Source organism: Thalassophryne amazonica, chromosome 12 (assembly GCF_902500255.1).
Source record: "Thalassophryne amazonica chromosome 12, fThaAma1.1, whole genome shotgun sequence".
NCBI lineage: Eukaryota > Metazoa > Chordata > Actinopteri > Batrachoidiformes > Batrachoididae > Thalassophryne > Thalassophryne amazonica.
In genome coordinates, this window is record NC_047114.1 from 37,113,570 (window position 1) to 37,140,933 (window position 27,364).

General features: G+C 42.7%; 1 protein-coding gene across 1 annotated transcript in view; it reads left to right on the forward strand.

The window, feature by feature from the left end:
• Positions 1-26,771, forward strand: part of gpbp1l1 (GC-rich promoter binding protein 1-like 1) — a 70,316-nt gene extending 43,545 nt beyond the window's left edge. Inside the window, exons 8-12 of the mRNA XM_034182726.1 lie at positions 6,477-6,620; positions 19,931-20,086; positions 20,277-20,401; positions 25,992-26,094; positions 26,181-26,771. Coding sequence (XP_034038617.1) covers positions 6,477-6,620; positions 19,931-20,086; positions 20,277-20,401; positions 25,992-26,094; positions 26,181-26,351 — 699 coding nt within the window. The 3' untranslated portion in view covers positions 26,352-26,771. The remainder of the gene's footprint in view (positions 1-6,476; positions 6,621-19,930; positions 20,087-20,276; positions 20,402-25,991; positions 26,095-26,180) is intronic.
• The last annotated feature ends 593 nt before the right edge of the window (positions 26,772-27,364 follow it).

Sequence of the window (27,364 nt, forward strand, 5' to 3'; positions counted from 1 at the left end):
TTTAGCAATCCTGTGAATCACTAAACTAATATTTAGTTGTATAACCACAGTTTCTCATGATTTCTTCACATCGTTAAAACGTAAATAAGATATTGTTTAGGATTGATTGAGTTTATTCTGAAAAAATCAATATAAAATGATATACGGTTAACACAGTAAAGCATAAACGGTTATTTCCATTGTGGTCCTTGTGAAATTATGTGACAAAATAGAGGAGCTTGATTGAACATGTACAAACTGTACATCAGACAATAGGATGTTAATTATTGTAAATTATTATTGTTTGAGAATCACTTTTCAGTTAGAGTATTTATGCCAGATGCACTTGAAGCAACTCCACATTACATGGAGAAATGGGCAGTGACAGCCAAAAACCTATTGTCACCAATTACTCAACTGATTCAAATAGTTTTTGTCCAGAGTGAAACATTGAATCCAGAAGATATTGGCAGTAAAAAGAGAAGAATAAAGAAACCCTTGTAGTGACAATTATCATGAGTTGTTTGTGCATTTCCGCTGGTGTTCAGTGTGGTCATGTCCTTATGTCCTTGACTTCCTCCGAATCTAGTTGAGGTCATCATATCACTAACTGTCCTCAGTGTGTTTTGATTTACACCTGTAATCTCACGTGATCAAGCACTATCCAACAGCAATCTATTCACCAAAAAAGCATTTTAGTTAAATGTGCAAGTGGGGTCAATGATCTCTTTTTGAACAGATTGACATTAGATTATTTTTTTTTTCTCTCTCTCTCTGTCTCTCCTCAAAGCTATTTATTGGACATACCACACATTCTTATTTTTTAAAGGTGAAGAAGTCACTTGGCTAAGTGGTGAAAGGTCTTGAAGACCAAAAAGCTCAGTAACTGTGGAGTAAACTTGTACAGTAGTGTTCAGAATAATAGTAGTGCTATGTGACTAAAAAGATTAATCCAGGTTTTGAGTATATTTCTTATTGTTACATGGGAAACAAGGTACCAGTAGATTCTCACAAATCCAACAAGACCAAGCATTCATGATATGCACACTCTTAAGGCTATAAAATTAGGCTATTAGTAAAAAAAGTAAGAAAGGGGGTGTTCACAATAATAGTAGCATCTGCTGTTGACGCTACAAACTCAAAACTATTATGTTCAAACTGCTTTTTTAGCAGTCCTGTGAATCACTAAACTAGTATTTAGTTGTATAACCACAGTTTCTCATGATTTCTTCACATCTGTGAGGCATTAATTTTGTTGGTTTGGAACCAAGGTTTTGCTTGTTTACTAGTGTGCTTGGAGTCATTGTCTTGTTGAAACACCCATTTCAAGGGCATGTCCTCTTCAGCATAAGGCAACATGACCTTCAAGTATTTTGACATATCCAAACTGATCCATGATACCTGGTATGCGAGATATATAGGCCCGACACCATAGTAGGAGAAACATGCCCATATCATGATGCTTGCACCACCATGATTCACCGTCTTCAATGTGAACTGTGGCTTGAATTCAGAGTTTGGGGTTCGTCTCACAAACTGTCTGCGGCCCTTGGACCCAAAAAGAACAATTTTACTCTAATCAGTCCACAAAATATTCCCCCATTTCTCTTTAGGCCAGTTGATGTGTTCTTTGGCAAATTGTAACCTCTTCTGCACGTCTTTTATTTAACAGAGGGACTTTGCGGGGGATTCTTGCAAATAAATTGGCTTCACACAGGCGTCTTGTAACTGTCACAGCACTTACAGGTAACTCCAGACTGTCTTTGATCATCCTAGAGCTGATCAGTGGGTGAGCCTTTGCCATTCTGGTTATTCTTCTATCCATTTTGTTGGTTTTTTGTTTTTTTCCACGCGTCTGGGGTTTTTTTTTTTTTTTTTTTTTTTTGTCCATTTTAAAGCATTGGAGATCATTGTAGATGAACAGCCTATATTTTTTTTTTTGCACCTGTGTATGTTTTCCCCTCTCCAATCAACTTTTTAATCAAACTACAGTGTCTTGAACATCCCATTTTCCTCAGGCTTTCAAAGAGAAAAGCATGTTCAACAGGTGCTAGCTTCATCCTTAAATAGGGGACACCTGATTCACACCTGTTTGTTCCACAAAATTGACGAACTCACTGACTGAATGCCACACTACTATTATTGTGAACACCCCCTTTTCTACTTTTTTGTGTTTTGTTTGTTTTTTTTTTTGTTTGTTTGTTTGTTTCCCCCCCAATAGCCCAATTTCATAGCCTTAAGAGTGTGCATATCATGAATGCTTAGTCTTGTTGGATTTGTGAGAATCTACTGGTACCTTGTTTCCCATGTAACAATAAGAAATATACTCAAAACCTGGATTAATCTTTTTAGTCACATAACACTACTATTATTCTGAACACTACTGTAATTCATAAAGAATGCAGGACGTCTCATTTTGAGAGGAAAAAAGTTTGTCAATTGTAGTTTGTCTGTATTACAACATTTGTAAAGAGGTGTTATTTAAAGCAGCCATTTGTTTTGAAGTTATTAATTCCGACCGGACTCTATCTCGGCAGAGAGTGGTGCAGCGTTTGGAGCTGTGCCAACAGAACGGAGGACGATTCTAATTTCTTGACGTAATAAGACAGGAGTCCCAGTTAATGACTTTAATCAGCACAAAAGTAACTCACGATTGACATATTTTAATGGCTTTGAGAGGGGTTAAGAAGTGGACTTGCCACTTCTGAAGAACAGCGAATCAAAGAACCAGCGAGCCAGCGGATCGAAGCATTGCTTCATTGGTTCACGCTTCAAAGTGGAGTCACGCTGCAGAAGCAGTTGATTACAGAGCCGCTGCAGGGTCTGTAATCAACGTAGAGAAATGATCATTTTCCCGACAAACACTCTCAAAAACAACAGCCACTTTGAATGACCGATAAGGGAATCGTTAAGAAATGAGTCTATCCCCCGATATCAATAGTCTTTTTGCTTAAAGTAGACCTGCATTGAAATAAATGTTGTCTGATTTCAGAAAGAAATAGCTGATATGTATTTATAAGACCCTTGTGAATGCAGTAAAGTAAATCTGTAAGCCCAAATTTGTAATTCAGCGGAGAAATCTTCGTTTAAAAATGACAAATTTGCAGCTAAAATTTAGCCCTCTGTGAAAACAGTTTGTACAGCCGTATCATTTCCATGACGTCAGGGACAAGACGACGCGCTCCCGCCTTCAGTCCGATCCCGCATTGAAATTGATTTTATCTGTTAGTAATGTTACTTATACACGTCTTGGTTTCAACATCCAAAAGTAAGCTGCAATGAATGTGAGATACAGATCTGTGTGCTCAGATCAGCAACGACAGCGGGCGCCGTTCTTCCTCTCCCGCTCTCTGCCTCCGCTGCGCTTATTAAGTCTGCGGGCTCGTTAACGAGCTCGTTAACCGCCGACATGGGCCACTCACACCGCCCGTGTCTGCTTTGCAGCTGGTGTTGTGCCATATTCAGCGCACAACACCAGCATCACCTCTCTGTCTACTGAATGGAGCTGCAGCACACTTGGCACAAGTCCTGAGATTACACTCGCTGTTTTAATGCGAAGCGGCCGGTACACCTGTTGCTGCAAGGACAGAATCCACAACACCGCACGTCTCGGCAATCGGAGCCCCAGAGCTCCATGGACGCTGAGAGAGGTTTATATATTTTTAATGACTGGGATTCTTTGCGGGTCTCGCCTCCATATCCCGCGATGGTACCGGAGGCGAAAGACAGTAGATTTTCATTGCGACACCACTCAATCAAACGGGCGTATGGGAAAAAGTTCCCCAAAATAATTTTCAAGCACAAATAAAAGAAATGTGTACTCACCAAACGTGCCGCAAGACAATATGAAGTTTAAAAAAAAAGTAGATCCTTCCGTATAAGACAAGAAAAAGGTGCAGATGCAAACTGACGTAAATCCACAAATTACAATTGGCGCAATGCATGCTGGGAGAGGGTCTTGTCCGTGACGTCTCTGCAGCATCCATGATGAGAGGGACAATTTGCGGAGGGCTAAATGTTAGCTGTAAATTTGTCATTTTCAAATGAAGATTTCTCTGTTGAATGACAGATCTGGGCTTGCAGATTTACTTTACTACATTCAGAAGGATCTCATGTGTAAATGTAAGTCATTTTTTGTTCAAAAAATCTGACTGCATTTTTTTCAATGCAGGTCTCCTTTAACGATACCCAAAAAGAACCGGTTCTTGATACCCAACCCTAATCAGATGTGCCCCAGTCACTGTCATATTTGGAAGTGAGGTGCAGACTGGCACTTACTGTCACCTGACAAAGTTTGATGTGGGTCTCATCAGGGTTGTGGATTTTGTGGACATTTCAGTTTATTATTAAAAAGCCCATTTGGTGTACATTTTGCATTAAATGTCAGTCAAAAGTGCCTGTCACTAATTTGTGACACTGGGGTGCAAACTGGTTTATCTGCATCTAATCTGTATTGTGAATATTCTGTTTAACATTGAAAAGCGCTTTTGATCTATATTTTAGTTTATGAAAAGTCACTTCTAACAGGATTTTGACCTTGAACATTTTTTCCAAGATAAAAATTTGTGGAATTGGAAACTTGTGTTGGAGGTTTGTGCTCTATAAGTGTGGTGCTCTAGTTCATACTACTATAACTACTAGTAGTAGTTTTAACAACTAAAATGTTTAACTCAGTATTACGCTGGCCTAAAGATTACTATAGTTCTAGACAAAGTTTAATTGATGAGCCATATAAAAATCAGTTTACTTAATTTAACTTCTCTACATAACTAAAGTGGGATGTGAAGCAATATTTTTTTAATGTAATGTCTAAACTCAGGCATTGCCATGTCTGTTTGAGGTTCCAGCTTGAAAATCAGGTCAGTTAGGATGAGGGAAGCCAAAAATATGAAGACGATTACGGTTCTTGTGGTTAGTAATCTTATCAAACAAACATGTAGGTTGTGATGGCTAGGGCTGTCACGATTAGGAATTTCTGGAGACAATTGTCAGACAAATAATTGTGTTTGACGAATATGTTTATTTTTTTCCTTTTTTCCCTTCTTTATATTCTACTGTCATAGTACAAGGCTACACAACTCTGGAAGAATGTTTGGCTTATGTGAGTGGAGAAACTGGGAATAGTGGAACATTTTTATTTTTTATCTTCATTTTACATACAGTCCCAACTTTTTCTGATTCGTGGTTGTTTCTGTTGCAATTCTGAAATTGTTTCTGCTCATCAGTCACGTTTTGTGCTTAAACACTACTTTAAGCTCAAGATTGAACAAATAAATACCTTTGGAAAATAGCTGTTAAAGTTCAGAGTTCTCACCTGCTTTTTGTGATCTGTGCCTTTTTTTCCCCCTCAGTTCATTCATATATTCTCATTTTTTAAATGTTTTTAAAGATATTTGACCGTTTATTTCATCTCATGATCTCATAAATTCAGTATACGACGCGCACATGGTGTGAACAGGATGGTAACGGCAGAGTCACACCACGAGAGAAAGTTCAGAGAGAAGTAAAGGCAGCTCCACGTTTTGGTTTTGTTGTTGTTTTTTTTTTTGTTGTTGTTGTTTTTTACATGTTCACTCGGGTTAAAATCCTCTCTCTGCGCCGCGCTCGCTGTGTGCACTGGTTCTCAGCAGACTAACGTGTCGTGCCTCCATTCGGGAATGTCCCTCGCCCACCCCCTCCCTCGAAGTCTGCAGCCTGTTGACTCTGCGCACACACCGACCGACCGACAGCTCCTTCGGTAAACTCCGCATTTTAGACGGCTTTAAAGAAGACGGCCACTGTTTTAATCAGCCGTCTTATCCAAACAGTAGGATGGATCGCTCCTCAGCCTCCATGTTATTGTCCTGCTTTAAGACGAGAGCGAAACAGAGTGAGTGAGGCTGCAGCACAATGACGTCAGATTCTGAGTGGTTTTATGCTTTGTGGATAAAATAAATAATTCACGGTAATCGCGAATATGAAAAATAATCGCGATTGGCGAATATTGTAATAATTGTGACAGCCCTAGTGATGGCAGTTGATTAAAGGCAAAGAAAAGGAGAATATACAAATACAACACACATTAAGCAGTATAACTAAATTAGGGGGGGTGGGCTGAGAAAATGGTCATCAAAAAACCTCCAGAATGCATCTCTTCGACATTAAAAACCCAAACTTTTCTGGGGGCCTTGGGCAGCCTCCAAGCCCCCTTCTGACAAAGGTCCACTTTCACCAAAAAAAGAAACCCCTCATTTCAGATCCTGCCTACAGGCCTGAGATTTTAATTGGTATTGAATGATGTGAAAGCTGTAGAAAACCTGTCCCTTTAAAATGTGTTTATTCTGAATTATTTAAATAATGTGTAGGTTAAAGACTTTCTATAATTTGATGCTGCATTAGAAAAGCGCACCAATGGTTAGTGAGTGAAATATAATCTTGTTCAGCAGGAGAACAATTTTCAGACAATTTTAGGAGCAGAGACCAATTATCTGTCTTTTTTTGTTTTGTTCCCCCCCCAGAGCACCCCTTGGAAATCTGGTGGTAGAGAGATCACAAAGCCTGGCCTTCATGTGCCAGGCCGAGACTCGGTCTTCACCAGCCCCGTCTCTGCGGTCAAACCCAGCACCCCAGTCAGTGCACCACAGCACAACGCCCCAAAAGAGGTGAGTACTATGGGGAAACTGGAATGAAATTTATTACATTCCATTACAGCTTTCTTATGAACAAGCAGAACTGTACAAGAAGTAAAATTGCTTTAGTTTTTATGGCCAAATGCGTAATAATGAACTCATGGCCACTGGAGGTCATGAGAAGGTGCAGTGGAGGGTAATGAAGGCCAATACTTAATTCTGCCAGCTGACATGAGAGCACCCAACTGTGGTTTTGTAAAGTAAGATTAGTAAAGAATAATATAATTGGAATCCTTTTTTTTTAATCAGTATGCTTATTTAAGAGTGATAAGATGTTATACACATGATGCAATGTAATTTCTAATCTGTTGTCATTCATGGGGGGAAAAATTTGTTGGTTTGCAAGCTGCCAATAATTTCCAAAGAAGGAGGGTACATTTGTTTTGGGCTTTAAGAATTTATAAAGTCATATTTTTGTGGACGTCGCTGTTGTTTTTTTACGGTTTACTTTGTTGTTTACAACCCCTGACAAAAAATTATGGAATCACCGGCCTCGGAGGATGTTCATTCAGTTGTTTAATTTTGTAGAAAAAAGCAGATCACAGACATGACACAAAACTAAAGTCATTTCAAATGGCAACTTTCTGGCTTTAAGAAACACTATAAGAAATCAAGAAAAAAAGATTGTGACAGTCAGTAACGGTTACTTTTTTAGACCAAGCAGAGGGAAAAAAAATATGGAATCATGAAAAACAAAAGAACGCTCCAACACATCACTAGTATTTTGTTGCACCACCTCTGGCTTTTATAACAGCTTGCAGTCTCTGGGGCATGGACGTAATGAGTGACAAACAGTACTCTTCATCAATCTGGCTCCAACTTTCTCTGATTGCTGTTGCCAGATCAGCTTTGCAGGTTGGAGCCTTGTCATGGACCGTTTTCTTCAACTTCCACCAAAGATTTTCAATTGGATTAAGATCCGGACTATTTGCAGGCCATGACATTGACCCTATGTGTCTTTTTGCAAGGAATGTTTTCACAGTTTTTGCTCTATGGCAAGATGCATTATCATCTTGAAAAATGATTTAATCATCCCCAAACATCCTTTCAATTGATGGGATAAGAAAAGCGTCCAAAATATCAACATAAACTTGTGCATTTATTGATGATCTAATGACAGCCATCTCCCCAGTGCCTTTACCTGACATGCAGCCCCATATCATCGACTGTGGAAATTTACATGTTCTCTTCAAGCAGTCATCTTTATAAATCTCATTGGATCGGCACCAAACAAAAGTTCCAGCATCATCACCTTGCCCAATGCAGATTCGAGATTCATCACTAAATATGACTTTCATCCACAGTCCACGATTGCTTTTCCTTAGCCCATTGTAACCTTGTTTTTTTCTGTTTAGGTGTTAATGATGGCTTTCGTTTAGCTTTTCTGTATGTAAATCCATTTCCTTTAGGCGGTTTCTTAGTTCGGTCACAGACGTTGACTCCAGTTTCCTCCCATTCTTTCCTCATTTGTTTTGTTGTGCATTTTCAATTTTTGAGACACATTGCTTTAAGTTTTATGTCTTGATGCTTTGATGTCTTCCTTGGTCTACCAGTATGTTTGCCTTTAACAACCCTCCCATGTTGTTTGTATTTGGTCCAGAGTTTAGACACAGCTGACTGTGAACAACCAAATCTTTTGCAACATTGCGTGATGATTTGCCCTCTTTTAAGAGTTTGATAATCCTCTCCTTTGTTTCAATTGACATTTCTCGTGTTGGAGCCATGATTCATGTCAGTCCACTTGGTGCAACAGCTCTCCAAGGTGTGATCACTCCTTTTTAGATGCAGACTAACAAGCAGATCTGATTTGATGCAGGTGTTAGTTTTGGAGATGAAAATTTACAGGGTGATTCCATAATTGTTTTCCTCAGAATTGAGTGAGTCCATATTTTTTTTCCCTCTGCTTGGTCTAAAAAAGTAACCGTTACTGACTGCCACAATTTTTTTTTTTTCCTGATTTCTTATAGTGTTTCTTAAAGCCAGAAAGTTGCCTTTTGAAATGACGTTAGTTTTGTGTCATGTCTGTGATCTGCTTTTTTTCTACAAAATTAAACAACTGAATGAACATCCTCCGAGGCCGGTGATTCCATAATTTTTGCCAGGGGTTGTAGAGCCACATGTGTAAAGTGCTTTATGGTGGAGATCAACCCCCAATCTCAATTTTGTTCCCCTTCCCCTTGGCCCTACCCCTACGCCTACCCCTTTAAAACAAGGGGTAAGGTGAAGGGATATGCCTCTAGCCCTATGAATTGAGACACCCCTCCACCTTAGGAGGAAAAAAAAACTGCCGGTGTCAAACTGCCGTCTTCACTTTTTGTTAATGTAGCAGATATGATTATATAATGCTACGGGGAAAAAAGAAATGAAAAATTTAATGGAACTGGTAGGCCAATATCAGAAGTTGTAGACTCGACTCTGGGAGGTGCGATGCAATGAAATAAAGAGAGTGACAAATACCTTCTTTTTAGTGGCTGTTGCCTTATTATTGAAAGTGCAAGAATATATTTACAATTTTGCAGATATTATACTAACAAACATTGAATAGTTCAGACATGTTACCCAAGTTTCACACAGCTCTTTCATTACCAAGTGCACTGGTGTTATAGTTCATTCGTAGATCACAAAATATCTTCCACCACAATATCAATCAACAGCAATACAAAATAAAGTTCACAGCATTTACCAATAAATCCGCCATTCCGACAGTAAAGTGCATTTCTTTCTAAAAGTCCATAAGCACCAGTTTTAATTTGTGCAAAATCGCAAGAGTCCGGAGCACAGAATTTGTGCAGAAGTAATAATTCATATGCGCGGCACAATTCAACGCAGTCTTCAAGGTTGTGCAATAAAAACCCGCACAAATGAGAGGGGGAGAGGTTAGGTCATCTAGCCTCCTACCGCATGATGGATTGGAAAAGTTCTTTAAGTTGTTGCTATTGCAGGTTTGGGCTCAGCTCGCCATCGTGGGGTACCCAAAGGACCTGGCCTACATGTAAACAACAGGACCACAGATCACTAAAACAAATACTACTAGCTAGCTTCTTCACAAATGTCATTCCAGTTCAGTGTACACATTCACAACGTCTCCATTAATAAAAGGGAAACGCATAGTAGGGTAGCAATATGTAAACATTCAGAGATTTAGCTGATGCGGATTGTAAACACAGCCTATAAACTTTGGCTTACAGTTAGCATTAAAACACACCGCTTTGAATGGGCGCAGCTAACGCCCAGCTAGGTAACATGCTAACCATAGCACCAACAAACAGACTCACCAATTCCTCTCAGAGATCTCTCACACAGCGAAACCCGATGTTCTAGAGGCAGATATATTCCGAGGCATGTAACTTAATAAAAATGTACAAAAATGATTTAAATAAGATTAAAAATTACCGAAGCGTACCTGTCAGAGCCATACGCTAACTTCCTCTCCCCGCATCTGCAGTGGGAGAAAGCGGAGGGCTTACGTACTCAACCGAAGCGCATGATTGGCTGTACGCAGTACGTGCGTGATGACGTTACATGACAGACACATTTTAGGTCACACACACAAAAAAATGAAATTCATTTATATTTATAATGAATATTTTTCCTGTGGGTTACATCCTCCCCACCTAAAATCATGCACGTCCTGTTGCATGTAAAAATTAGACAACATGAACGGACGAAATACAATTAGTGTCCTTGGTAGTTGTAACACCTAATGCATCGGACAGACTATGTAACATGGATTGGATGACGGAAATCAACGGGTTACCACGAGTGAAATATTGGAGTCGTTGCAGAGGTGCACTTTGTCGTTGTGAACGTCTGAGTAGAACGTCAACTATGTCAGTGTCAGTTTCAAGTGCCTCAACCGGACTGGATTCTTCAGGAGGAATTTCAGTGGGACTGACAAGATCTTCAGTAAGTATTTCGGTGGATATTCAAGTTCAGATAAGTTCTCAGCTTCAGACTGCTCACTGCTGGACTCTATGACTGAAGGTAGAGCGTCAGACATGATGGATTTTTGTTCTCTGTTCTTCAGTTTCAATTTGAGACTTGGCATGCTTTGGTTCGCACCTTCAATGGATGGATCAGAATTATGAAGTTTTTCTACTTCAAAATGCAAGGTGGGTGAACCAAAGTTGAATGTGACAAAATTCTCTGAATCCTCATCCTCAGCAGGAGGGTCTGTAGAAGGCTCTTGATTACTTCTTTGCCGATGAGTTCCCCGTCGACGGACAGTTGAATATTCAGAAGATGACGGGTTCTCACTACTGTCTGTTTAAAAAAAAAAAAGTCACATGGAAGGAGGAGGTCACGGTGCAAAGTCCGCATAGGTCCATCACCACTTTATAAACTGGCAGATCTCCAGCTCGATGGACCACGATATAAACCACTTCTTCCCATTTATCGGACAACTTATGTTTCCCACGAAGGCGGACGTTTCGCACCAACACACGGTCTCCTGTTTCCAGTGCAGATGGTATCACACATTTGTCAAAACGAGCTTTATTCCGGTCAGCAGATTTCGCAGCATTGCTAGCAGCAATTTTGAAGCTTTCTTCCAATCTTAATTTCAGAGACTTGACATACTGAGAATGACTTTTCTGTCTGGCTTCATGCACAGGAAGGTTAAAAGCTATGTCCACAGGCAACCGAGGTGTTCTACCAAACATTAGTTCATACGGGGTGTATCCCGTAACCTCGTTCCTAATACAGTTATATGCGTGGACCAGCGGTTTTACATGATCTTTCCATTTGCTCTTCTGTTTCTTTTCCAGTGTTCCCAACATTGCCAGCAGTGTGCGATTGAAACGCTCCACTGGATTCCCTTGAGGATGATATGACGTCGTCCTACTTTTCTGAATTCCTGCAACTTCACAAAGTTCTTTGATTAATTTTGACTCAAAATCTTGTCCTTGGTCGGTATGGATCCGCTCCGGGATGCCATAGACGATGTAATTTTCCCACAGACATTTTGCAGCAGTTCTTGCTTTTTGATTGGGTGTGGGAATGGCAACGACAAATTTTGTTAAGTGGTCAGTAAGGACTAAGATATCTCGAGTGTTGCTGGAATCAGGTTCAAGTCTGAGGAAATCCATACACAGGAGCTGAAGTGGGCGTGATGTTTTAATAGTAACAAGTGGTGCAGCTCTCTCCAGCAAAGCCTTTCGGCGAACACAACGGCCACAAGTCTTAATCTTCCTCTCCACATCCATTGCCATTTTGTGCCAAAAGAATCTTGTACATAAAAGATCAAGTGTACGTTCAATTCCCATATGGCCCATGTCATTGTGGAGACTTTTCAAGATCAGTGGTCGTCTCCGCCGGTACAAAACTCCATTCACCAACTCCAACCTGGACCATTCTCGCAACAAGACTGGGAGTTCTGGGAGCTCAGCCCTTGCAGTTGGTGGGATCTTCTCCCCTGTTTCTAGCTGATGGATAAGCTCTCGAATGCAAGGGTCGGCAAGTTGTTTCTCCTTGATGTCAAGTGCTGGAATAAATGGGAGCTGGTGAAGGTCTTCAGAACAGAAATAGTCAAATAATGTCAGTTGTTGTCGACTGGGATTCAAAAAGAGTGAGACCTGGTTGATCTTGGTCATCTGGACGGATAGCCCGAACAAGGTGACTCTGGCAGATGGCACTTACGATCTCTTGTGAGACAGCAGTGGAATCCGCCGTGTGGCGGGAAACAAATTGGTGGATGAATTCATGCTCTTGTAAATATTGATCATTGAAACACGGGTGAGGGCGTTGAGAGAGAGCATCGGCGTCATAGTTTTGTTTACCAGCCCGATAAAGCAGCTTGAAGGAGTATGTGGATAAGGTGTCCAGTCGCATCCAGTTTAGCTGTTGTGAGAATGTATGTCAGCGGATTGCTGTCAGTCACTACCGTAAACTCAGCTCCGTACAAATAATCCTGGAATTTCTCGGTGACACTCCATTTAAGGGTGAGAAATTCCAGCTTGTGGGCTGGGTAATGGCTCTCACTCAGCGATAGTCCACGGCTAGCGTAGGCTGTAACCCTCAAATTTCCTTCTTGCTCCTGATACAAGGCAGCACCAAGTCCCGTCACACTAGCATCCGTATGGAGAATATATGGGCGAGAGGGGTCTGCAAAACCAAGAATTGGGGCAGTGATAAGCTTTCCAATTAACGTTTCAAATGCATTTTGACAAGTTTGAGTCCATCTCTCACCAAACGGCTGATTCAAACTGTAAGTAGATGGCTTGTGAAGCTTCCGATTTTTTGACTTGCGAACAGATGGATAACCACGAGTCAAATCATTCAATGGTTTAGCTATAATGGAATAGTCCTTGATAAAACGACGATAATATTCTGCAAATCCCAAGAATGATCGGAGTTGCTTCAATGTTTGTGGAATTGGCCAGGTTTTGATGGTATTTATTTTCTCTGGATCTGTTTGCACTCCTTTTTCCGAAACAATATGGCCCAAATAACGAACAGATGTTTGAAAGAAACAGCATTTCGCTGGGGACAACTTCAGCCCATACTTTCTCAAGCGGTTGAGGACTCTCAACAGCCTTTGCTCATGCTCCTCCAATGTCCTAGAGAAAATTAAGTCATCGAGGAACACCAGTACTTCCTTCAGATGGAGATCCCCATACACCGTTCCATCAAACGCTGAAATGTACTTGGTGCATTGGTAACACCCTGGGGCATCTGGTTAAACTCCCAGAAGCCAAGGGGAGTGACAAAAGCGGTCTTTGGCTTATCTTCCTCTTCCATCTGGATCTGGTAATAGCCAGACTTCAGGTCAAGTACCGAAAACCACTTTGAACCAGTTAGAGCTGAAAATGATTCTTCCAAGTTAGGTAACGGGTAGGCATCTTTAATTGTCTGAAGATTTAACTTGCGATAATTGATGCACAGTCAGACGTCATCATTTTTCTTTCTCACCACCACAACAGGAGAAGCAAAGGGAGATGATGATTCCCTTATTACTCCAGTTTCCAGAAGCTCACGCAAATGACGTCGGACAGCTTCAATGTCTTGTGGATGGATTGGCCGGGTGCGTTGTTTGAATGGTGTATTGTCATGAAGTGGGATACGGTGTTTAACAGCCGTTGTGCAGCCAAAGTCCAGGTCATGATGGGAAAAGACCTCCGAAATATCATTCAACTTTTCTGTGACCCTCTTCTTCCATTCAAACGGCAATGGGGATTCACCAAAATTAAAATTCAAACTAGATGGTGTTTTCATAACCGATGAATGGGTCACGTGCTGTTCAGATAAAATACAATAGTGAGTTGTAAGATCTGCGATGACACTGTGCGGTGGAATGTAGGTGTCTTGCTCAGACTTGTTGGAAATAACCACTGGAACCTTGTGCAGCGATAGAGCTGGGAGAGTAATGAGACAACTGCTGACGAACAAACCGCCAGGCAAGGCGGAGGCAGGATGTTGTAGGAGGACACTTAAGCTGGACAATGAGGGAGGGACCTTTGCAGAGCCTTCGATGGCAACAGTGCGGCCAGCCGGAACACATACCGGGGCTTTGCTTTGGAGCCTCACAACTCCCACGTCGCCATTGTCCTTCTGGTGCAACAGCTGGAGTATCTTCAACACAGCTCCATAACCATGAGCACTGGGCTGGAATGCTAAATGTTTATTAAGATACTGCTCATACAGTGGCTCCAAAGTATTCATGCCAACGAGAATGCTGTTGGGACAATTAGGATGTGTGTCTGGAACCACTAATGCTAGTGTGGCTATTTCAAATTCATCACCAACAAAGTCTTTGGGAAATTTAACAGGAATTTCAACAAAGCCAAGATATGGAACTGTTTGACCTGCAGCGCCTTCAATTTGTAGAAGATCCTGAAGGGGCTGGATCGGTTGCTCAAAAAGATGTTCATTGTAGAATGACACGGGTACCGTAGTGACTTGTGAACCTGTGTCAAGAAGGCATCGGTGAGTATGGCCTGCAATCTCCACTTCTGCTGTGCACCTTGACCCTACTAACCCACGAGGCAACTTTATGGTTGGTCCAGGATGGGTTTGTTGGTCTGCACAGTGAATGATCTTTGCGGGACAATATGGGTCCAGCACAGCTCCTGTATGTCCCACTACAGGAACTGAATTCAGTTTAAATGTTCAGTGGAGTTTGGATTGCGTTTCTGCCACTTCTGTTTCTTTTCACTGAACTGTTTTTGTTTTTCATTTACAAGTGCTGGATTGGGACTGTTGTCACACTGAGGACTAATATGTCCATCTTCTCCACAAAACAGAACCCAGGCTTTGGGCTGGAGGGTGAAGCATTTTTATTTGGAGCAGTTCTTTGTTTATATTGTGGCTTTTCAACTGGAGCACAGGAATGGTGAGGCTGGGAAGCGGTTAGAGCAGCAGTTGGTTTCTGTATGTCAGCCATTTGCTTTGTGAGGGACAGCAGGGTCGCAGCAACTCCTTTCTCCTCTTCAGTTGCGAACTGGGCCTGAGCAGTAACTCTGCTTAGATGTTCCCAGGTGTTGCTTCATCCTGAGAGCTTTATTTGCTTCACAGTCTTCCTCAGTTCTTAACAGGAGCAGCAGTTCAGCAAATGAAGGCGGGTTTGTTTTTTTCTGCTTAAGCTGGAGCTCAGAGATGAGACCGTTATCCCAGCATCCCCTGCAAAATTGACTAAGCAAATTCTTATTCACCTCACAAGGCTTCACACCTCCTTGCTTGACAGCCAGATTCAGGGCTACTTGCAGTCATTGTAAATAAGCAGATGGTTTTTCACCTAAATCTTGCCGCATGTCCATGAACTTCTCAAAAAGCTCCTCTCCATCCTGTACAGTCCCATAGACTGAATCAGGATGTTGTATGTACATCTCTGCAGGCAGGTCCTGGCTGAGGTGCTTTACAATATCAGCTGCTGGTGGCAAAAGGCTGTCAAGGATGAGCCTGGCTCTTTGAAGTTCAGAAACGGCTGGATCCTTTAAACTCAGATCCACACCGGAGCGCCACGTGTCATAATCCACCTCATGTGGCGGTCTAGGAACTCTTCCAGAAAATATACGCAGTCTGTGAGATGCACGGATGTTAATATCATCACTTTTCATTACATGCCCCACAACATATTTTTGAATTTGTGGCAGATTCAAATCAGCAGAGGTCAGATTTATTGCATGTCTTTCTGTTGCACTCGTACCCAAATATGTTGGAGGTAAAGGTGCAGAAGAAGCAGCAGCCATTTCATGCTGTTCTGGAGTGCAGGAAGCAGCCATTTTGTTTTCCAATGAAGTGAGATCTTTATCTTTGGCGTCTTCAGCTTTTCCAGTGTGGAGCTCAGCCACAGCTTCATTGATTTGGGTCATCAGTACTTGTAAAACTTCTGAAAAATCTTGACCAGACAATTTTGCTACTTGCTTTAAGTCAGCTAAATAAGTCTTAGTCTTTGAGCACCCAATATTAGCAGCATAAATTTTAGACAAATTTTTAATGCAATATTCATTATCTTTGGGCTTAAATGTATACGGCAGAATAGGACCCAGTGATTCAAAAGCTGAACCAGTTTTAAACTCAACAATCATCATATTATGAAATTCAGAATCTGGTGAGTTTATCGGTAAAGAATGCTCAATGGCACCAAACTGAAGGAGAAAATCTTCAACTTCATCAGCATCATATTTTGGAACGCCGCTGACCAACACTGCATTTGGTATTTTTATACCTAGAGACTCCAACAAGTCCATGTTTAAAAATTGGTGAGCCTGAATGTAACCACAATTTACTTCACTGCAATCAACCTCCTGGCTGGCTCGCCACGTTTTCTCTTATCTAGCAGATATGATTATATAATGCTACGGGGAAAAAAGAAATGAAAAGATTTAATAGAGCTGGTAGGCCAATATCAGAAGTTGTAGACTCGACTCTGGGAGGTGCGATGCAATGAAATAAAGAGAGTGACAAATGCCTTCTTTTTAGTGGCTGTTGCCTTATTATTGAAAGTGCAAGAATATATTTACAATTCTGCAGATATTATACTAACAGACATTGAATAGTTCAGACATGTTACCCAAGTTTCACACAGCTCTTTCATTACCAAGTGCACTGGTGTTATAGTTCATTCGTAGATCACAAAATATCTTCCACCACAATATTAATCAACAGCAATACAAAATAAAGTTCACAGCATTTACCAATAAATCCGCCATTCCGACAGTAAAGTGCATTTCTTTCTAAAAGTCCATAAGCACCAGTTTTAATTTGTGCAAAATCGCAAGAGTCCGGAGCACAGAATTTGTGCAGAAGTAATAATTCATATGCGCGGCACAATTCAACGCAGGCTGCAAGGTTGTGCAATAAAAACCCGCACAAATGAGAGGGGGAGAGGTTAGGCCATCTAGCCTCCTACCGCATGATGGATTGGAAAAGTTCTTTAAGTTGTTGCTATTGCAGGTTTGGGCTCAGCTCGCCATCATGGGGTACCCAAAGGTCCTGGCCTACATGTAAACAAAAGGACCACAGATCACTAAAACAAATACTACTAGCTAGCTTCTTCACAAATGTCATTCCAGTTCAGTGTACACATTCACAACGTCTCCATTAATAAAAGGGAAACGCATAGTAAAGTAGCAATATGTAAACATTCAGAGATTTAGCTGATGCGGCTTGTAAACACAACCTATAAACTTTGGCTTACAGTTAGCATTAAAACACACCGCTTTGAATGGGCGCAGCTAACGCCCAGCTAGGCAACATGCTAACCATAGCACCAACAAACAGACTCACCAGTTCCTCTGAGATCCTTCACACAGCGAAACCTGATGTTCTAGAGGCAGATATAGTCCGAGGCCTGAAAGAGGCATGTAACTTAATAAAAATGTACAAAAATGATTTAAATAAGATTAAAAATTACCGAAGCGTACCTGTCAGAGCCATACGCTAACTTCCTCTCCCCGCATCTGCAGTGGGAGGAAGCGGAGGGCTTACATACTCAACCGAAGCGCATGATTGGCTGTACGCAGTACGTGCGTGATGACGTTACATGACACACATTTTAGGTCACACACACAAAAAAAAATTAATTTATAATGAATATTTTTCCTGTGGGTTACATCAACATGGCAACCGAAATGCAACTTGTTGCAGTAGCCTGTTTGCTCTTTTTATTTTCTCGCCATTCTGCGTAAATGCAAAGAAATAGAAGTCGCAGATTTCTTTGATGCATAGCAATCATGTCATGTTAATTAATTTAATTTGTAATTTATAATTATTAATATATTAATAATTAATTGATTAGTAATTAATGTTAATGATACTAGTAATTAATCAATAATAATATTCTTTGAGTAGTCATTAATTAATTGATTAGTATTTAATGAATTAGTAATTAAAATAATTTATTAATTTATATAGCGCCAAATCATGACTAATCGCCTCAAGGCGCTTCACAAACATCATTTAAAAGCAGAATAAAATGAAATAAGATTAAAACACAATAAAAAAATTTAAAACATAAGTAAAAGAAGTAAAATAATACAAATAATAAGACACACAATCAGAAAATACTAATGATAAAACAGGAAAACTGTTTTATTTTAAATAAATAAACACGAAATATATCAGTCTGTGTGCAATGAATGTATACATTATTCAAGTTTCACTTTTTGAATGAAATTACTGAAATAAATCATCTTTTTCATGATATTCTAATTATATGACCAGCACCTGTATGTATGTTATGGGCTGCATCTAGTTCTGTTAACCTTATTTCTTTTTCAAATTCTCCCATTTTTTGCATCCAGCCCTATTTCCTTTAGAAATTTCCTTGACAAATAATAGCAGTTTATTAGGACGTCAGGTTATGTGTTACACATATACATGTGCATCTGTATATATTTTCCAACTTATTTCCATTGATGAAACTTCTACTCATTTTCTGCCTGAAAGCTTATTAGGAGTCGAGTGTGTTCAGGGCTCCTGTTTGTTTACTAAATACACACACGTTACAGACCTTGAAATCCAACAGCAGGGGTTGATATTATGCAAAGATTTATGAACATACAAATTAACGTGTTTATCCTTTATCATGATTTTCTCTGTTGTGAGATATAAAAGTGTCTTAACGTAGCGTTCGTGTTTATGTGCATTATAACGCCTCAGCGCACGAGCGACGTTACGATATTCTTCGGAATGACAATATATGCAACATGCATCCAGCAGCATACATGTTACTGTCATAGACAACTGTCTGTAAAGTTTTTTGGCAAGTTATAACTTTCTAAACAGCGTAATTTGTAATGAAAGCCGCTTCATTTATGCGGCTCTTTCGGCGCCATGTTTGTTTTTTTGGAGAGAGCAGTAAGCTCCTCCTACCCCTCCAAACGGAGTGTGCATCCAGATTCACTCCAAACAGAGGGGTTTGTAGCCCTCCGCCTCGCTAGTAAGAGAATTGAGATACCCCTCTCTCTCGTGCCCGCGCAAAACGGAGGGGAAGGGGTAAGGGGAAGGGCCAAGGGGTAGAATTGAGACTCAGCCCAAATCTCTGAATAAAATTTGAGCTGTGAAAATAATGTGGGTCCTTTTTTTAATATAATATTCCAAGAGGGAAACGGTTTGCCCCAAGCCTTGTACTAAGAGATGGAGGTGCTTGGTGATGTTCAAATGCTGCTGTTTATTTCACATGAGGGTCTTTTTTAGGTTTTGAGACCAATGAGGCTACATGTCTTTTTAATTTGACATGATTACTAATTGTGTACTTATTAATTTGAGGCAATAAAGAACATGTGGATGAGGTTGCATGTTGTGATGGCAGCAGTGCTTTCTAGCTGCAATTTCCCTGTTCTGCCACTAGATCCTGTGTGTACACATGGCCAAAGCAGTGTATATTTGCACCCATTTCTGAGTACAAGTAAAAATCAGTAAATTCTTCACTTTGCATAGACAAATTTGGGCTTTTCATATGGTTGGTAAATGAGGCCCCAGGAGGTGGCTAGGCACTGGACATAATGCAAGTTTGTAAGAAGTCTTTTGATGTTGGTAATATGGACATCACACACAACAATCAACAGACAAGGGCAAGGCAATGCCAAAGTTACTGAAGAATCAGATGGTAAGAAAAATGTTTCATGTTTCTTCAAAAGACACAGGAGAGGGAAGTAGGTGTCCAACTAACAGAGAGCTGTGAACAGCCATGGTAACTGAGGAAAGAGGCATTCATGCGGGCACTGCACTCGAGGGGAACAGGGAAAGGTTCATGACCAGTCGACTGATATGTTGAACTGAGTCGGTGCAGAAAAAGGAACACATCTAAGGTGCTTTTGGCTTTTTCTCCTGTGTTGTTGCAGCACCCTTCCAGCACAACTCCACCCATAGACATCGCCCCATCGAGGCTGAAACTGATGCGTCGTGGTCCAGACCGTAAAAGTGAGTTCCTGCGAGCCCTGAAAGATGAGGGAACCGGAGAGCTGATGACGAGCAGCAGCCCAGGAACATCAGGAGAGGTAGACAACACTTTGAATCACTGGCATAAGACACCATACAGAATACAACACAAACGTTTCAAGAAGTGCTGTGTAATTCTGTCAGTTACTTGTACAAATTATAGTCGCTTTCAGAATATCAGTTGTTCCACAGGTGTGCCATGTGTTTCTTTGTTTGTAAATAGTTTTGATTTTTTTTTTTTTATATCAGGGAGAAAGCAGCACCCCAGAGCCTAAAGCCTACAGCGAAGAAGTCTGCCATGAGAATGGTCTGTCCTACTCCCTCAGTGACTCGGACACTGAGCACCTGTCCAGCTCCCTGGAGGCAGAGCACAGGTATGACATGAGCTCTCTGAAACCTTTACTGAAAAGAAATCCCCTCTAGATACAGTGATGAAAATAAATATTTGAACACCCTGCAATTTTGCAAGTTCTCCCACTTAGAAATCATGGAGGGGTCTGAAATTTTTATCTTGGGTGCATGTCCACTGTGAGAGACATAATCTAAAAAAAAAAAAAAAATCTGGAAATCACATTGTATGATTTTTTTTATTTGTATGCTACTGCTGCAAATATGTATTTGAACACCTCTGAAAATCAGTCTCAATCTCAATAGCCGGGCTCACCTCCACGCACAGCTTGGGCTCTGGTACCCAACTCCTGGAGAGGAGCTGGACGCTTCATTTTTCTGGCGTCGCCCACGGGGAGAGGCGGAGAGCTGGGGTCGCATTGCTTATTGCTCCCCAGCTCAGTCATCAAGTGTTGGAGTTCACTCCGGTGAACGAGAGGGTCACGTCCCTACGCCTTCGGGTTGGGACAGGTCTCTCACCGTTGTCTCGGCCTACAGGCCAAGCAGCAGTGCAGAGTACCCGACCTTCCTGGAGTCCCTGGGAGGGGTACTAGATAGCGCTCCGACTGGGGACTCCATTGTTCTCCTGAGGGATTTCAACGCCCACGTGGGCAGCAACAGTGAGACCTGGAGGGGGGTGATCGGGAAGCACGGCCTCCCCGATCTGAACCCGAGTGGTGTTCAGTTGTTGGACTTCTGTGCTAGTCACAGTTTGTCCATCACAAACACCATGTTCGAGCAGCCACGTGTCTCGGACACTTGAGTGAAGAGAGGGGCAGAGCTGTCGACTGATCACCGCCTGGTGGTGAGTTGGATCCGCTGGGAGGGTAGGAAGCCGGTCAGACCTGGCAGGCCCAAACGTATCGTGAGGGTCTGCTGGGAACGACTGGCGGAACCCTCTGTCAGCGAGGTCTTCAACTCCCACCTCCGGGAGAGCTTCTCCCAGATCCCGGGGGAGGTTGGAGACATGGAGTCCAAGTGGACCATGTTCTCCACCTCCATTGTCGATGCGGCTGCTCATAGCTGCGGTCGCAAGGTCTCTGGTGCCTGTCGCGGCGGCAATCCCCGAACCCGGTGGTGGACACCGGAAGTAAGGGATGTCGTCAAGCTGAAGAAGGAGTCCTACTTATCTTTGTTGGTAGGTGGGACCCCAGAGGCAGCTAACAGGTACCGGCAGGCCAAGCGTGCCGCAGCCCGTGCAGTCACAGAGGCAAAAACTCGGGTCTGGGAGGAGTTCGGGGAGGCTATGGAGGAGGACTATCGGTCGGCCTCGAAGAGATTCTGGCAAATCGTCCGACGCCTCAGGAGGCTGAAGCAGCTCTCCACTGGCACTGTTTACGGTGCGGGTGGGGTGCTGTTGACTCTGACTGGGGATGTTGTTGGGCGGTGGAAGGAGTACTTCGAGGATCTCCTCAATCCCATCGTCACGTCTTCCGAAGAGGAAGCTGAGACTGGGGACTCAGAGGCGGACTCATCCATTACCCAGGCCGAAGTCACTGAGGTGGTTAGAAAGCTCCTCGGTGGCAAGGCTCCTGGGGTGGATGAAATCCGTCCTGAGTACCTTAAGTCTCTGGATGTTGTGGGGCTGTCTTGGCTGACACGCCTCTGCAACATCGCGTGGCGATCGGGGACAGTGCCTCTGGATTGGCAGACCGGGGTAGTGGTCCCTCTGTTTAAGAAGGGGGACCGGAGGGTGTGTTCCAACTATAGGGGATCACACTCCTCAGCCTCCCCGGTAAGGTCTATTCCAGAGTACTGGAGAGGAGAATTCAGCCGATGGTCGAACCTCGGATTCAGGAGGAGCAGTGTGGTTTTCGTCCTGGTCGCGGCACACTGGACCAGCTCTACACTCTCCATCGGGTGCTCGAGGGTTCATGGGAGTTTGCCCAACCAGTCCACATGTGTTTTGTGGATCTGGAGAAGGCGTTTGACCGTGTCCCTCAGGGCACCCTGTGGGGAGTGCTCCGGGAGTACGGGGTCCGGGGTCCTTTGTTAAGGGCTATCCGGTCCCTGTACGACCACAGCAGGAGCTTGGTTCGCATTGCCGGTAGTAAGTCAAACCTGTTTCCAGTGCACGTTGCCCTCCGCCAGGGCTGCCCTTTGTCAACAGTTCTGTTCATTATTTTTATGGACAGAATTTCTAGGCGCAGCCAGGGTGTAGAGGGGGTCTGGTTTGGGAACCACAGAATCTCGTCTCTGCTGTTTGCGGACGATGTGGTTCTGTTGGCTTCGTCAAATCAGGACCTTCAGCATGCACTGGGGCGGTTTGCAGCCGAGTGTGAAGCGTCCGGGATGAAAATCAGCACCTCCAAATCCGAGGCCATGGTTCTCGACCGGAAAAAGGTGCTTTGCCCTCTTCAGGTCGGTGGAGTGTCCTTGCCTCAAGTGGAGGAGTTTAAGTATCTCGGGGTCTTGTTCACGAGTGAGGGATGGATGGAGCGTGAGATCGATAGACGGATCGGTGCAGCATCTGCAGTGATGCGGTCGCTGTATTGGACCGTCGTGGTGTAGAGAGAGCTGAGTAGGGGGGGTAAAGCTCTCGATTTACCGATCGATCTACGTTCCGATCCTCACCTATGGTCATGAGGTTTGGCTCATGACCGAAAGAACGAGATCGCGAGTACAAGCGGCCGAGATGAGTTTCCTCCGCAGGGTGGCTGGGCGCTCCCTTAGAGAGAGGGTGAGGAGCTCGGTCACTTGGGAGGAGCTCGGAGTCCAGCGGCTGCTCCTCCACGTCGAAAGGAGTCAGTTGAGGTGGCTCGGGCATCTTTTCCGGATGCCCCCTGGACGCCTCGCTGGAGAGGTGTTCTGGGCACGTCCCACTGGGAGGAGGTCCCAGAGAAGACCCAGGACACGCTGGAGCGACTACATCTCTCGGTTGGCTTGGGAACACCTTGGGGTTCCCCCGGAGGAGCTGGGGGAGGTGTGTGTGGATCGGGAGGTCTGGGCAGCTTTGCTTGAGCTGCTGCCCCCGCGACCTGACTCCGGATAAAGCGGAAGAAAATGGATGGATGGATGGATGGATGGATGAAAATCAATGTTAATATTTGGTACAGTAGACTTTGTTTGCAGTTACAGAGGTCAAACGTTTCCTGTACTTTTTCACCAGGTTTGCACACACTGCAGCAGGGATTTTGGTCCACTCCTCCATACAGATCTTCTCTAGATCTTTCAGGTTTGGAGTTTCAGCTCTCTCCAAAGATTTTCTATTGAGTTCCAGTCTGGAGACTGGCCAGACCACTCCAGGACCTTGAAATGCTTCTTACGGAGCCCCTCCTTAGTTGCCCTGGCTGTGTTTGGGGTCATTGTCATGATGGAAGACCCAAACATGACCCATCTTCAATGCTCTTACTGAGGGAAGGAGGTTGTTTGCCAAAATCTCACAATACATGACCCCATCCATCCTCCCTTCAATACAGTGCAGTCGTCCTGTTCCCTTTGCAGAAGAGCACCCCCGGAGTATGATGTTTCCACCCCCATGCTTCACGGTTGGGATGGTTTTCTTGGGGTTGTTCTCATCCTCTAAACATGGTAAGTGGAGTTGATTCCAAAAAGCTCTGTTCTGGTCTCATCCGACCACATGACCTTCTCCCATGCCTCCTCTGGATCATCCAGATGGTCACTGGTGAACTTCAAATGGACCTGGACATGTGCTGACTTGAGCAGGGGGACCTTGCTGCCCTGCAGGATTTTAAACCATGACAGCATTGTGTGTTCCTAATGTAATCTTTGTGACTGTGGTCCCAGCTCTCTTCAGGTCATTGACCAGGTCCTCCTATGTAGTTCTGAGCTTTCTCAGAATCATCCTTACCCCACAGAGTGAGATCTTGCGTGGAATCCCAGACGGAGGGAGATCGACAGTCATCTTGTGTTTCTTCCACTTTCTAATAAATAATCATAACAGTTGTTGTCTTCTACCAAGCTACTTGCCTGTTGTCCTGTAGTCCATCCCAGCCTTGTGCAGGTCTACAGTTTTGTCCCTGGTGTCCTTAGACAGCTCTTTGGTCTTGGCTATGGTGGACAGGTTGGAGTGTGATTGATTGAGTGTGTGAACAGGTGTCTTTTATACAGGTAACAAGTTCAAACAGGTGCAATTAATACAGGTAAAGAGTGCAGAATAAGAGGGCTTCTTAAAGAAAAATTAACAGGTCTGTGTGAGTCAGAATTCTTGCTGGTTGGTAGGTGTTCAAATACGTATTTGCAGCAGTAACATACAAATAAATTATTAAAAAAAATCATACATTGTGATTTCCGGATTTTTTTTTTATTTTATTTTAGATTATGTCTCTCACAGTGGACATGCACCTAAGATGAAAATTTCAGACCCCTCCATGATTTCTAAGTGGGATAACTTGCAAAATCGCAGGGTGTTCAAATACTTATTTTCCTCACTGTAGGTGCACCAAGGTTGTGGTATCATGTTCAAACAGACTTGAGGCTGTAATTGCTGCCAAAGGTGCATAAACGAAGTATTCGGTACTTTAACATTTCCAAAATGCCCCTGGCAGCCCCCTGCACTTCCCAGAATGCACCGCCCCTAGAGTTCCGGTGTCTCACAGCGCAACACCATCCACATCCGCTATGGATGTGGATGGTGTTGATCAAGCGAATTCACGGGCGTTTATGATGACACGTTCTCCCAAGTTGAGAGGGTTATCTAGAGGTGTAGCACCTGTGATGAACTTCTGTCGTGCCTCGATGTTGTCAACACTTGACGTTTGACATTTGTGCACTGAACCGGAACTCTGCTGAAACTGATCTCACTGCGAGACGGCACCAGATTCACAACTGAAACACTGATTTGAGCAAAGGGTGTGAATACTTACGTATATGTGATTTCTTACTTTTTTATTTTTAATAAATTAGCAAAAATTTCAAAACTTTGTTGTGAGTAGAATTTTGAGGGATAAAATGAATTTACTCCCATTTTGGAAGAAGGCTGTAAAATAAATTGTGGAAAAGTGAAGCACTGTGAATACTTTCTGGATGCACCGTACATACACACATTTGTACAGAGGAGAGGATAATATCAAAATAATCCATATTGTAATGATTAGTACTCAGGAACCATAATAGATACAGCCTTTTGCAACCCTGAATCTGAAAGCTTATCTTTTACTCTGTGTAGTGTGGTGGTTGAGAAAGGCCCCCAAGTCCCTTTCAACAAGTGTGGGCCCTGACCCCCTTTCTGAGACAGTTATAGTTAAACAATTGAGAAATCAATTCAGTTTATCGGATCAAAAAAGTTGATGCCAGTTGTGTTGTTTTAGTATTACTATTAGGTGGTGTAAATTGGATATTGACTTTAGTCTTTTTACAGTTCCTGTTGAATTTTATAAACCTTAATGATGAGTTTTGTTTGCACAAAACCTAAAGCGCTTTCAAGTTGAACTACATTTTTATGAAAAGATTAAGAAGTCAGATGGCAAAAATTAGAGGGTGAGGAACAATATAACTTAAGATTTAACATTTCATGCATTTCAACATTTTGTGTAAAATTGAAATGGGGGTCAACTTTACAAACCGTGCAGCTTAGTAACTGATGCACATTAATCAGATTTGTTTTTGTTTGTAAAGGCTGTTGAAGGCCATGGGCTGGCAGGAGTACCCAGAAAATGACGACAACTTCCTTCCTTTGACAGAAGACGAGCTGAGGGAGTTCCAGAAGAAAACTGAACAGGTGAAATGGTTTGCGTTGTCATTGTGAAAGGTTTTTAACATAGGTGTGACATCAGATTACTAGAATCAACATGGTCTGTTCTGCAGCTGAAGAGGAACGGCATGCAGAGGAACGGGGTCCTGCTGAGGCCACGGGGCGTGACTCTCCACTTCACCCCCTGGAGGAGTGTGACGGAGGCACACGTCGAGGAGGGCTCGGAGTCCGAAACCAGTAGCAGCAGCCAGACCTCTGACGATGACGATGAAATCAAATCCTAACGTGGCTTTACGGAACAAAAACCAACACAACAGCCAACACCATATCCCAGCAAGCAGCACCCCCCCACACCCCCCATCAGTTTTTAGAGCACCATTTTGAATTTCTTTCATTTTGATTTTTGTTGTTCTTGCACAAGGGAAAAACCAATCATATCTCAGTGAAGGGGGAGATTCCTGCTCTGCCAGACGTCGTTTTCCCTGCGTTTCCTCCTTCACTGCAGTTCTTGCCCTCTTTGACCCCCTCCCCCTTTACCGTTTTCTTCCTCGCTTTGTGGAACTGAAGTGTTCATCAAGAAGGGCAATGAATGCACACTTGATTCTGCTTTAAACAGACTAACTCATTTCATTGATGATGCTGATGACACATTAATGATATTAATAAAAATTGGTTCCTGACAAGCTGATATGTTTCAATATGAATCTGGCTCTTGTGATTGAGTCCACATCTTTCATTTTTGGTTTGCTGCTTTACTGGCAAGAGTTTCTGTGCAGACCACAGATTACAACCCCTGGCAATAATTATGGAATCACCAGCCTCGGAGGATGTTCATTCAGTTGTTTAATTTTGTAGGAAAAAAACAGATCACAGACATGACACAAAACTAAATTCATTTCAAATGGCAACTTTCTGGCTTTAAGAAACGCTAAGAGATCAGGAAAAAAAAATTGTGGCAGTCAGTAACAGTTACTTTTTTTTAGACCAAGCAGAGGGAAAAAAATATGGACTCACTCAATTCTGAGGAATAAATTATGGAATCACCCTGTAAATTTTCATCCCCAAAACTAATACCTGCATCAAATCAGATCTGCTCGTTAGTCTGCATCTAAAAAGGAGTGATCACACCTTGGAGAGCTGTTGCACCAAGTGGACTGACATGAATCATGGCTCCAACACAAGAGATGTCAATTGAAACAAAGGAGAGGATTATCAAACTCTTAAAAGAGGGTAAATCATCACGCAATGTTGCAAAAGATGTTGGTTCAGTCAGCTGTGTCTAAACTCTGGACCAAAT